Source organism: Cebus imitator, unplaced genomic scaffold (genome assembly GCF_001604975.1).
Source record: "Cebus imitator isolate Cc_AM_T3 unplaced genomic scaffold, Cebus_imitator-1.0 Scaffold203, whole genome shotgun sequence".
Lineage (NCBI taxonomy): Eukaryota > Metazoa > Chordata > Mammalia > Primates > Cebidae > Cebus > Cebus imitator.
This window is the reverse complement of record NW_016107518.1, coordinates 1,792,377-1,805,947: the sequence shown is the minus strand read 5'-3', so window position 1 is coordinate 1,805,947 and position 13,571 is coordinate 1,792,377. Positions and strand designations below refer to the sequence as shown.

At 38.0% G+C, this 13,571-nt stretch overlaps 1 protein-coding gene across 9 annotated transcripts in view; it reads left to right on the top strand.

The window, feature by feature from the left end:
- The window catches only part of NEO1 (neogenin 1), a 250,771-nt gene that overhangs the window by 94,670 nt on the left and 142,530 nt on the right, over positions 1-13,571 (top strand). For all 9 annotated transcript variants that reach the window (XM_017548071.2, XM_017548070.2, XM_017548077.1 and 6 more), the window contains exon 5: positions 901-1,037. In XM_017548071.2, the coding sequence (XP_017403560.1) occupies positions 901-1,037 (137 nt within the window). The remainder of the gene's footprint in view (positions 1-900; positions 1,038-13,571) is intronic.

The following is a 13,571-nucleotide window of genomic DNA, read 5'->3' as shown; positions in this document are numbered from 1 at the left end:
TGAGACGGATCTTGCCCTGTTGCCCAGGCTGGAGTGCAATGGCATGATCTTGACTCACTGCAGCCTCCGCCTCCCAGGTTCAATTGATTCTCCTACCTCAGCCTCTGAGTAGCTGGGATTACAGGCATGTGCCACCATGCCTGGATGTAATCCCAGTACTTTGGGGGCCTTACTGGGATTACTCGAGAACTGTCAGCACATTGATTGTTCTTCAATGTTATAGGATTATTTTAGTTTCTCTTTAAATCGGCTTAAATAAGCCTCTGTAGAGTTGCTCAGTATTCATCAACATCCTGGTTGATAATTGCATGATGGTGACTGATTTGTGCGCAGCTACCACACCCAGGGAGCTGCTCTCTGGCTGGCAACCATTCTTCTCTCTCCCTTCCTCTTTTCCTCCCTCTCCTAAATAAGCTACCACAGGGAAACTTTCACTAGGCACTGTGACCCCATAACTTACTGTTTTGAATCTAACATTTTGACCTCTTCATGTTTTCTTTCTGTTATTAATCTCAGTGTGGCATAGCTGTGGTGGTGTAACTAACTCTCAGATTGATTCCAGACTTCAAAATTACATAATTTGGAAAAAAAACTGGCCAGAATAGGGATACAGGGATGGGCTGAAGGAAGTGAAATTGGTTCCAAGAGTGATATCCCTTTGGGAATAATTAGAAGTGTCAGGGATAGTTCATTGTAACATTAGATTTGTATTTGTGATATTTATGCATGTAAAATATGAGTAAAGCAAATTGGACTAAATTAAATTCTGGTAATTTTATGTTAGTCTTGGCTCTTCTATAGCTATATAAATAATAAATGTGGTTTAATTGTTTTCTCTATTTTATGTGGAGAGTTTCTCAGGTATCCTAGTACTGAAATGTATTTTTTTTTTAAACACAGCTCTGAAAGATTGGTATTGCTGTCAGGTGGTAGCCTGGAGATCAGTGATGTCACTGAGGATGATGCTGGGACTTATTTTTGTATAGCTGATAATGGAAATGAGACAATTGAAGCTCAAGCAGAGCTTACAGTACAAGGTATGTAAATATTTACCATATAATTTAAAAGTCATATGTACTTTCTGGGTCTGCTAATGTTTAAAAAAATATTAACATAGGAGAGGCAATACAGCAAAAACGATTAAAAACATAAGTCTTAGAAGAGACTGCTTGGGTTTAAATTCTAAATCTTACATTTCCTAGATATATGACTATAGGAAACTTATTTAATTTCTCTGAACCTCATTTTCCTTGCCTGTAAAATGGAAATAATAGGAAATAATAAGAGTATTTACCTTATTGGGATTGTTTGAGGGTTAAAAGAGCTCATACTTATAAAACTCCTGGAATAGTGACTAGAATATTCTAAAATCTCAATGTTAGTTATTGTTGTTGTTGTTTTTAGTGGCAGTAGTAGTAGTAGTGACGGGAAGGGTATGATCTGGGGCATCTGGAAGATTCAGTTCACTTTTCGTCTCTCAGGATGTTTTCTCATGAAGATGTCTCTGTTCTGTGACCCTGAACTACGTTTCTCCTCTGCACTGGTGTCCCTTTCTTCTGGGTGAACAGATCACCCAGGAAGGAATACACTGTGCCTCTCCATATAACTTGGTTTGATGATTTGGTGTTTATTTTCCTCTGTTCATACTTCTAGTAATCACTGCAAGGGTAGTTCTTCCTTTTTCTTCGTAGTCTTCCCTTTTCCCCTTGTAGGTTCTCCGATTCAGAAGTCAGAAAGTAAAGATGGCATGTATATATAGTCTTGTCTTTATCCCCATCCCTGGGCCATTCCTCCATATGGAAAAGTACCCTCAGGTGCTGGCTAGAGATGACTAAAGTGACCAGTGGTCACTTTCCTACTTCTTCTTCCCACCTTCTTGAAACTCCCAGATTGGTAGTTTTTAACCTAGAAAGACTGTTCTCAGTGCTGTTTCTCCCTAAGAGTTTAATGTGAAACTGTGACCCGGACTGTTGCCTGAGGAATGCCCAACAAATAGGAGTGAATCATAGTGATTGTGAGGTCCCTGGGGCTCTTTGCTCTGGGCCTCATCCTCCTCTTTTCTTAAGTTCACCATTTGGATACAATTAAGCCCTGGCCTTTAGTGCTTTCACCGTATATATTACCAGAGTGGCTGGTACCCCTGACAAACATGAGTTTATAGCCAAGCTGAACACTTGAATAGTACCACTGCTCTCAGACTGGCAACCAAATGAATAATGTATGCTATCTCATAGATAATTATTAGAAAAGACAGACCAAGAATGAAAAATAAACAAATACATTTAAGGAGATAAGGAAGATATTTGCAATATGATGCAAGAACAAGAAAATATAAACATAGAACCAAATAAAAATATTAAGAATTGAAAAATATACTAAAAATAAAGAATAAAGCAATCTGGTTGATAGAGAAAGGTATCCCATTTTTTAAAATTTTGTTTTCTTGTTTCTGACAGGGTCTCCCTCTGTCACCCAGGCTAGAGTGCAGTGGCACAGTCTCTGTTCACTGCAGCCTCGACCTCCTGGGTTCAAGTGATCATCCTGCCTGAGCCCCACAAGTATCTGAGACTATAGGCACATGCCACCATGTCCAGTTAGCTTTTGTATTTTTTTGTAGCAATGGAGTTTCACCATGTTGTCCAGGCTGGTCTGGAACCCCTGGGCTCAGGTGATCACCCAACTTGGCCTCCCAAAGTGCTGGGATTACAGGCATGAGCCACTGTGCCTGGCCAGAGAAAGGTATACGATTGATGAACAAATTCATGAATTGGAAGATTACATTGAGGAATTCTCTGATAATGCAGCATTGATTGATAAAGATAACCCATGGAGTAAAATCTAAGAGGTAGGATGTATGATAGGTATATGTAGAAGGACTTCTATCTAGATTATAGGTGTCTTAGAAGGGAAAAAGGAAAGGGCAAATATTTGAAGAAATAAGATAAAATTTTCAGAGTTAGACTTGTAGAACACCTTAGAGTAAAAGGACTTATAGACTGTTAAATAGGTGAAAGAAGTAAAAACCCACCTTGAGACCCATTTACAGTAACATACAATAATATATAATTATATATACAGTACATATATCAAAGACAAAAAAATTCTGAAAGCTTCCAATGACAAAGAGCAGATTACCTACGAAAGGAAAAGAATTGTATTGTACCTAAGTGTTGATTTGAGAAATCTGGTATTAAGAGGACAATAGAGTAATCTTTTTAAAGTGTTAAAGTGTTGTATTGGACCGAGAGTAGAAAGTTATCACCAAGACAAAAGTATGCCAGATTGCAGGGTCATTTATTATGCCGGCGACCACAGAGGACTCACGTCTCTCCAACCTGTGGTCTCAAAAGGAGGGTGCCACGACTTTTTATACCCGAAAAACCACCTTGGGAGTGGGGGTGAAGAGCGGGGATGGGGATGAAAAGGTTTCAGACATTCCAAGGGCTAGGGGATTCTGTGATTCACCTCCTGGGTGGAGACAAGGGCGGGGGTCTCCGGACATTCCAAGGTCTAGGGGACTTTTGTCATTCTGTTTGTTACTTCAGTGGTTTACAGAAGTCAAGATATACATTTGTTTACACATTGTCTGGGTGGTGATAGAAGTCACAGATTTTAGCAGTTACTGATAAGAAAAGGTAAGCAGCTTTACATAGTTTTGCAGAACAAACTAGCAGTTCTATTTACAGAGGCCAAGAACAGTAGTTATTGTGAGGAGAATGGGGCAGCCATTGCAACTTATTTAAAAAGTTTTGCGTTTTATAAAAATAGCGTTGCTCAGGTTCTGGCTCCAGGCCAGCACAATATCACAAAAGGACATTGAATACACACAATTTATATGCATCCAAACTCTGAGGCATAATAAAAATTATCACATAAGACCTCCGAAGGTTTGTTACACAAATATACATCGAAAACACTTTTGGAATAAATACTCAATAAAAGATATATCTGGGAAATACTGCAGGAGCCTTTTAAAACAAAGGGGGAGTTTTAAAACAGCTCTTAGATTCTTTGATTTATCCTTCTAAAGGAGTGGTAGGGTTTATGTCCCTTGCTCTTGAATCTGGGCAGGCTTGGAGCTATTTGGATCAATAGAGTATGGCAGAAGTCATATGTGACTTCTGAGGCTTAGAAAAAGCTGTGCATTTGTTGTCACACTTGGAGAGAATTTTTTTAAAAAGAAAAAAAGAGCAGTGCAGATTCTTCCTGGTTCTCTTGATGCTAAGAATGTACAATGGGGAAAGCATAGTTTCTTGAGTAGATGGTGTTGGGAAAACTGAATAGCCGCATGTGGGAGAATGAAATCATCTCATATACGTAAATCACATATACACCATTTACAAAATCAACTCAGAATGGATTAAACACTTAAACATAAGACCTGAACTGTAAAACCACTAAAAGAAAACGGGGAAAAGCTTATTGACGTTGATCTTGGCAAAGGTTTTTTGGATGTGACCCCAGAAAACACAGGCAACAAAAGCAAAAATAGATAAATCGGATTGCATTGAACTGAGAAGCTTCTGCCAGTAATGGAAACAATCAACAGTGAAGAGACAACCTATGGAATGGGAGAAAATATTTGCAAACCAAAGAAAACAGAAGAAGGAAATGATGACGAGAGCAAAACTTAATGAAATAAAAAAACAAACATTAAAAACAGAGAATGTCAGCAAAGCCAAAAGTTGGTTCTTTGTAATGCATAACAATATTGATAAATCCCTAGGAAGACATACATAACTTGACAGAGATCTTTATCTAGGCCCGGAGTTGGCAGAATATAGCTTGTGGGCTAAATCTTCCTGACTGCTTGTTTTTCTACAGCTTGTAAGCTAAAAATAGTTTATACATTTTTAAATAGTTGAAAAATATCAGAAGAATAATACTTTGTGATACATGAAAATTTTATGAGATTTTAAAATTTATTGTTCATGCAGTCTTGCTGGCATACTGCCACACTCATTCATTTATGTGTTGCCTATGGCTGCTTTCATGCCACTACACAGGAGTTGAGTAGTTGTGACAGGGACCATATGGCTCACAAAATCTAAAATATTTACTATCTGCCTCTTTACAGAAAAAGTTTGCCAATCCTTGATGTAGATTCTACGGAGAACTCCTACAGATCAGTAAGATAAAAAAAGACAGAGAAACCAATAGAAAATAGGCAAAAGACTTGAACGATGACCTGGAAGAAGATGTCCAGCTAGCTATTAATATTTGAAAAAAATGGTTGTCATCATTAACCTTCAGAGAAATGCAAATAAAAACCACAATGAGATATCACTATATTCCCCTAGAGTGGCTAAAATTGAAAAGCTCAACAAATACCAGGCATTGGTTAGGATGAAAAACACTGAGGACTGTAATGTACTGTTGACAGGAGTGTAACTGACACAATCGCTTTAAAATTCTGTTTGGCAGAATCTATTAAAAATTGTACACTGGCTAGGCACAGTGGCTCATGCCCGTAATCTCTGTACTTTGAGAGGCTGAGGCAGGAGGATCACTTGAGGCCAGGATTTGAAGACAAGCCTGGGCAGTATAGTGAGACCTCATTTCTACAAAAAATGAGAAAATTAGGTAGGCACGGTGGCATGTACCTGTAATGCCATAGCTTACAGGTACTGTAGTAAGCTATGGCATTACAGGTAGTTCTAGCTACTCAGGAGACTGAAGCAGGAGGATTGCTTGAGCTGAGGAATTTGCAGTTATGGTGAACTATGATCGTACCACCTGCATTCCAGTCTGGGTGACAAAGCAAGACCATCTCTAAAAAATAAAAACATAAAAACTGTATACAGAAATAACCTATGATAGAGTAGTTGTATTCGTAGGAGTATACTTACCAGAAATGTATAATTATATGCCCCCAAAACCATGCACAATAGTATTCTTACTGGGAATAATTAAAATGCCCATCAAAATACAAATGTAGAGTAGTGTTCCAGTCATACAGTGGCAAAGTACCAGCGACAAAAAGTGACACATCACTGCTACATTCAACAACGTGGATAAGTACCACAAACACCCTTAAAGAAAGAAGCCAGACACAAAAGAATACCTACTATGTGTATCATTATATTATTATATATAATTTCATTTGTGTAAAGTTTAAAAACAGACAAAACTTAATCTGTGGTTTTAGAAGTCAGGATAGTGTTCACTTTTGGAGAAGGGCAGAGTAGTGACGGAGTGTTGCCCAGCCTGGCTTCTGGTGTGTTCATTTCTTAATCTGTATGGCAGTTACAGTTCAAGCTGTATCATTCATGTGTGCCACGTGAGATCATCTCTTTTTTTTACTGTTTACAGATTAGAACTCATAGTGTGCAAAAACATATTTGGAAAATTTTGTTTTGAGCCCTGTCCCATAACTGAAAGCATTTTTTTTTTCAGGTAGTGAAAGTAGATTTTGTGAAATAGTTGGAGATATATGTATATGTAAATACAATCATACTTGTCTGACTTGTTATTTTTTTAAGAAGTTATAGCTTTAGGAAATGCCATAGTGAGTGTTAATGTAGAAAAGGTTATAAGTTCATTTTTCATCTGTTAAATGTTTCAGATTTATTGTCTCATCGTAAACTCCTGGGGTTTCTACACATGCAGTGACGTGAATTAGCCCATCCTGTATTTCCTGTCATCTCAGATTGTTGATAACACTAAAAATGGATCATGAGATTTTTTTAAAAACAGAAACTTTTCCTTTTTCTCTTAAAACAGTTACAGTAGTCTGGATACACATCTCCTCTCCCCTGCCACCATAAAGAAATTTTTCCATTTGTGTTTTTGTGGAACAAATTGATAAATTCTAAATTGGCTACCCCATTGACATTGTAAATATCTATAACTAATCTGCCACTTAAGTTTTAAACCTAGCTGTCTTTCTTTAAGCCATAGCCTATGCCACTCGACTTCTTTGACTCTTCTGCTCTGCTCTTATCTCTGGCCACATTAAGACATCGATCTCCCCATTTTTCTCAGTCTTTGTGATTTCACTTCCCTTTACTTCATGATCAACATTATGCTGCCATTCATTAGAATCTCAGTTACCTTGGCTTCAGGGTAAAAAGCATATTCCTTGTGGAGTACATACAAAGTACATCCAGACCCTTCATAGCCGGCTTTTACAGAGTTAACTGGAGAGGCACAACAGAGGAATGACTGAGAATGATCTTGCCCCAGTGCACCTGGATTCCAGTCTCAGCTCTGTCACTTAGCTTTGTGAATTTGGCCAAGTTAATTAATTTACCTGTGTCTTTGTTTCTTTTATCAATTGAATGAGTTGTTATAAGAATTAAATGTTTTTTTTTTTTTATGGAAGAGACAGCATAAAGTACTTATATTGTAATAATAAAACTGGAAACTCATACGTGGTGTTGCGGGGAGAGGGGCAGCAACAATTTCTATCACCAGTTCACTACACAGGACATCAAAGGGGTGACAAGGAGCTGAGGGATGAAAAGCCAGGAAACTTTGAGATCAGCAGAGGGGGTCAATGGTAGAAATGGGAGATGGTGAAGCTGCAATGACCAGCATCATTTGCTTAACATTCGAGGATTTGTCACGATGGCTGGGCTTTCATTGGGTGGTTAAGTCTACAAACAACACCTTCAATTTATACTTTCAATTAAATTTCTTAAAATTAAGGAAGTGGTGGAACTTAGAAAGTTATGAGATTACAAAATTTCTGAAGTCCATTAGAAAAGCCACAGGATGGGGCGGGGAAATAAATCAGGCCACTAAGAAGACTTCAGAGGTCCCTGCGGGCCCAGGGACAGATTGCCTGTAGCATCCAACATCACAGTGAAAATGATCTGCTTTCAAAAGGCAGAAGGTTTCAAGGGAGGGTACAATGGGACTGGTGGAGTCAAAGGCTCCCCATCCCCACCTCAGTTTTTGGCAGGGCCTTTAATTTAACCCAAGGACATCTTTCAACTTGGAGAATAATTCAGCCCTCAAGAATGCCTCAGATCTGCTATGACTTTGCAGTGCAGCAGCAAGAATGTTTAGTATATAATAGATAAAAATTACATTCAAAAAAATTAAAGATTCTTATAATCCCCCCACAACACTTAATCCTCTTCTAAAGTTAACCGATCACTTGGTCTGTTAATACTTGACCATAGACTTACTTGGAAACTAGATTCAAAAGGCTGAAACTGAATCTTCACTCCAAAATGAAAACGAAATAAAGAAAAATAAACAAAATAAACTTGAGGCTTATGGCATATAGTTTAGGTAAAATGAGAAGAAAGGGGAAGAGGAAATGGAGGTGTCAGAAGCAAAGCTGAGTGGCAGAATGCATTCAGTCAGGGTAGGTGTAATACAGGTTATAGTGGATGTACATATGGACAAGCTCCATATAGATTCATTTGCATGTGGCTGGAGGCACCAGATCCCTCCATGGCAATCTAAGAACAGAGAACTAAGGGAGGAGGCCATTCTTGCCATCCCAGTCTTAGAAGCTCCACGTTGAAGACAAGAGTGGCATGTGGTAGGATGATGCCCCAGTGCCCAGTGGCACTGAAGGCATAGTCTAGACATAGTCAGTTTGGCTCTCTTGCCCACATTCATCTGGGCAACCTCTACCTCGCACCCCCAGGTCACCTTCTGCTTGCCTAGCACAAACTTAAAGGGCTCGTTTCTGTCCCAGGAGGAATCACATTTCTTTGCATCTTAAAGCATCCTGGTTTCTGGAAGGTACCCAACTCCTGGGGAGATGATCTCCACCTTCACTCCCAGGGCATTGGCGGATGCTGGGTGGGCAGGCAGTGTGGCGTGAGAGGGACCTGTCAGTGGTTCCTCATCTCTGCCTCATCCCTGCAATACATTGTCTGCTCATATGGGCACCCCTGCATGCTCCGCCCTGTGCTAGGATTAAACTCTTAGCACTTTCCACTTAAATCTGGAATGGAGATGGAGTCCTCTTTACCAAATTAGTTTTCTGAACGTACTATATTGTTTGATAGCAATGTTCCCCTGTGTCCCCTTACTTCCAACTACTATTTTCTGATAGACCTTCAAGATTAGTTTACTTGACCCCTCTGTGACACTTTTCTTAACCATCCCTTCATAATTGGTCTCTTAAAATTTCTAACTGATTTGTTTATATGTCCTCTTCCACTCCTACTAGGCTGGAGTTCTTATCAACAGGAACTGGTCTTACTCATTTAAAAAAATCATAGTAGAGTATTAATGAATGAAATGAATGGATGAAACTTTAAATTGAAATTGTTAAATGTGGCACTAGAATGATTTGATATTTGTGATTACTTTACTATTCATGTTATCCTTTGCATATTGTATTTCATAGATTTCTAATGTGAAAGAAACAGGATTAAAAGAAAAATCTTCTGAAAGATTATTCTGGAGGAAGATGAACCATTACCTGTTCTTATATAATAGAAGTCATAATTGCTATCTCCACATGCATACGTGTTTACAGACAATTTATCAGTTTCATTCATTCCCATTTTTGACCTTCTGATACTTTCCATAAGCCAACATAATACTTAAAAAAAAGAAACTGAAGCCATTAAAGGTGAGCTTTCTTCCATGTGTCTGTCATCTCTGCTTTAAAAACTCTTACACATTTATTACTGTCATGATTCAAGACTAAGTGCATTGACATCTTTAATCCCACCTCCATGAGATGCTCCACTACTTTGACTTAATACCACTGCGTTATGCTGTTTCTCCTTTTATTTCCGTGCCCATTCTTTTTGTTTTGCCTCCATGGGAATCTTTTCTACACTTGTTGATTAAAGTATTAGTGTTCCACAGAGTTCTCTTGTCAGCCTGCTACTCTTCACAGTACCCACTTCTGGTTTCACGTATGATTTGCATACAGTAATGCCCAGATTCCCAGACCAGACCCCTTGTCAAGCTTTAGGCATTTCCTCAGAAATCACAAATCCAAAATTGAATTTAACATTCTTCTCTCAAAATCTTTTTCTTTGATTTTCTGTATCTTGGTAGTGTCACTGCCTACCTTTTTATCTGTGCTAGAAACATGCAAATTATTTTTTCTTATTTTAATTTTTAAATTTCTTTCCACATTTAGTTCATTAGGTTATCTTTCTCCTTGCGTTCACTCCCCTGATTCAAGTCCAAGTCATCTCTTAACGTATATACTGCAGTAGTATCCTAACTGATTTCTCTAGTTCTAACCTGGCCTCTCCTGAAACCCACTTTTCACAGAGTGGCAAAAGTGATTAAAATTATTTCATTAAAAACTTCGAGAAATGATTGCAATGATATAAATGGTACTTACAAATTAATAAGAACAAGATGAATATCTGTTTAAAAGAGGAGAGGGTGGAAATCATTCTTTGCTTACAGAAATGAGATGAAAATGGCCAGCTGACTTGAAAAGAGTTCAACTCCACTAATTGTATAAGAAATACTGATTAAAGTAGCCTATTTTTGCCTGCTGATTGAATTTAAAAATACTAACCCATGCTTGGCAAAATTATAGTAATATGGGGATTCTCATACACTACTGGTAGTGGTGAAAATTGATGTAACCTTCCTGGAGGGCAGTTTAATAATCTTATCAAAAGCTTTAAACTCACATTCATTGACCAACAGTTCCATGTCTAATAATTTGTTTTGATGAAATAATCAAGGATGTGTGCAAAGATTTATGCATGGAAATATCCATGCAATGATGTATATTTAATGGGAAAAATTATAAACCACTTAAATGGCCAAAAATAGGCAATTGGTTAAATAAAATGGTCTATGTATCAGAGTACAATGCTTCCTACAAAAATCGTGTTTTAGAAGTCTATTAAATGGCAAGATAAGATACTTTGGGTATATTAAATGAAGAAAAGTAAGATCCCAAAGCAACATGTAAGAAGTATGATTTGTGCCACAAAGTTATACTGTAAATTGGATCAGATCCTTTGACTTACAGAAATTAGCCTCACTCCAATTAGGAAGAAGTCTTGTATACCTTCCTCTTGAGGCCTTCTCCCTATAATTTTCAGAATACTAGATGTTTACTTATCTTGAAGGGTCATTTTTCTTCTAAGCTCCAAGTAAAGAGAGAATTGGAGTGTGCTTCTCAAGGTCATTTAATTTCAAGGGCAACCACTAGCTATTTAAAAACAGCATGCAGTTTTTTTGCTTGTACTGTTACTTCCACCTAGAGTGTTCCTCCTTCCACCCCTTTGCCTGGCTTCCCTCAGAAACCTCTAAAACTTTGATTCTTACCTATTCCTATCCCTTGTACTCTTCTTCTGCCTACCTCCTTTGATTAGCTGTGCATTAATTGTGCGCATATATTTTGTACATTATCTGTCTTGTTTTACCTATCCCATTTACGTTTCCCCCCAGTTTGTGTATCCAGTTTCTACCCTACTAGACTGAGTTCTTTGAGGACAGGACTGGATCTTGTCAACCTTCAGATCCTTAGCACCTAATGTAGTAATGTCTGATAGTACGTATTTGAAAACCTTCAGATCCTTAGCCCCTAATGTAGTGGTGTCTGATACTGTGTATTTGAAAACAACTGAGTACTTAGGAACTTAGTCTCTGTACTTCTGGATAAGATGTCAGACAGTAGGTTATAATCCATTCTTTTATAGTTTGCTATTTGTATTCAGAATATTTCAGAATTTTACTTTTAAACTTCACATTTTTTAAGGTATTACTGTATGTTAGAAAATTCTTTGCAATTGCTTTATAATCCTTTATTGGGTCCTGAATCATTTTGGATTGGTTTGCAGTTCTTCTTAGATTTTTATTGCATCAGTGGTCATGTTAGCTTTGAGATAAATTCCACATTTTACAAGCTTGAAGTAATTTTCTAATAGTTATGTAAATTTATTCTGAACCACAATAGCCTCATTTCCATGGTAACTAACCACCTTCAGAAAAGAACTTTCAGATATTCTAGAAAAGACCAGAAATATCCATGTGAAATAAAATGAAATAATGGTATAAAGTTAGAACCCAGATTTATGTGGAATACAGATGCATGATTTCTGACCCTGAAAATGTTAACAGAATAGAAGAGCCATTCACAGGCCTGAAGATTCTGCCTGTTTGCTGTTTGTGCATTAGGCAAAATACAACCTAAGAAAAACTCAGCTGTATTGTGATTTTTGACACTGAAGTGACCCCAATGAGGAAGCTTTTTGTGGGACAAATAAGCAGAATTCATGGTGCGAAAATGGATTTGTGGTGCCACTAATAGATTAACGTTGTGCTTCATAGAAGGAATATGGTATCATGGAAAGACGTATGTTTTTTGGAAGCATAGCCCTGTTTCCCAGCCTCTGGCAATGTGATCTTGGCAAATTAACCAATTTATTTGAACCTCATTCTTCCTATTTGTAAAATAGGGATAAGAGCCCTTCTTTATGGTGGTGTTGTGAGGAAGATCCTTAACACGGTGCCTGGTGCATTATAGGCATTCAGTAAATGTACCTCAGCTAATGTCCCCTGGGCCCAAAGAATCTTTCCTTGCTATCTAAGCCTTCTTCACTTGATTCTGCTGTCTTTGATTCCTTTTTTGCCTTCTGAAGGATTGTTTCCTCCTTAGATTATTCAGATTGACATCTCAGATAACTTTCTGTTTGCTTTTCTTCCATGCCACCAGCCATCCATCAGATGGCACCATGTTTTGTGGTCTTTGAGCCAAGCAAGTCACACCCCATTCCTTATGCCCAGTCTAGCTTCCTAGGCTCTCTTACCTAAGTCTACGTTTGCTGGGCTCCTGCCTATCTAGGACAGCATGACAAAATGTTAGTAAATCTTCTTCATTGTTTATTTAAAGAGCATAACAATTGGCAATATAAGGACAAAGTTATATCCTTTCCAACCCAGAAATAAGTGAAAAGATTTGGCTATTATTGTTGGCATTATTCTACTTCTGTCTTAATGTCAGAATTTCAAGCATTCCTTAATAATTAGCTGACTCTCAGTCTTTTCTTGGATATATATTCTTTTCTTTTCTTGGATATATTCAGCTTTATTGATGGAATTTTTTTTATTTTTTTGAGACAGAGTCTCACTCTGTCACCCAGGCTAGAGTGCAGTGGTGTGATCTCGGCTCATTGCAACATCCACTTCCTGGGTTCAAGTGATTCTCCTGCCTCAACCTCCCAAATAGGTGGGATTACAGGCTGCCATCTTCATGCCCGGCTAATTTTTGTATTTTTAGTAGAGATAGGTTTCACCATGTTGGTCAGGCTGGTCTCAAACTCCTGACCTCAAGTGATCCACCCACCTGGGCCTCCTAAAGTGCTGGTATTACAGGCATGAGATTACACTGTGCCCGGCAAATGTCTTTCATGTAGTATTTACTACCTTACTTTTATTGAACCATATTTCCTCTGCTTTAAAGGGATATCATCAAATCTACCAGCTTTGATCAAGAGACCCATGGCAGGAAGAATCTTAACCATTTAAATTATATTGTCAGTAAGCTTCTTGCATTAAATATACTGAATCTCTTAAACTTTATTGGTTAATTCCCATTCTCTTCTTCAATTTTGTTAGCCTCCTCTTTCTTCGTTAAAGAGATGATAGAATTAGGAAGAGCAGGAAAAGTAGAG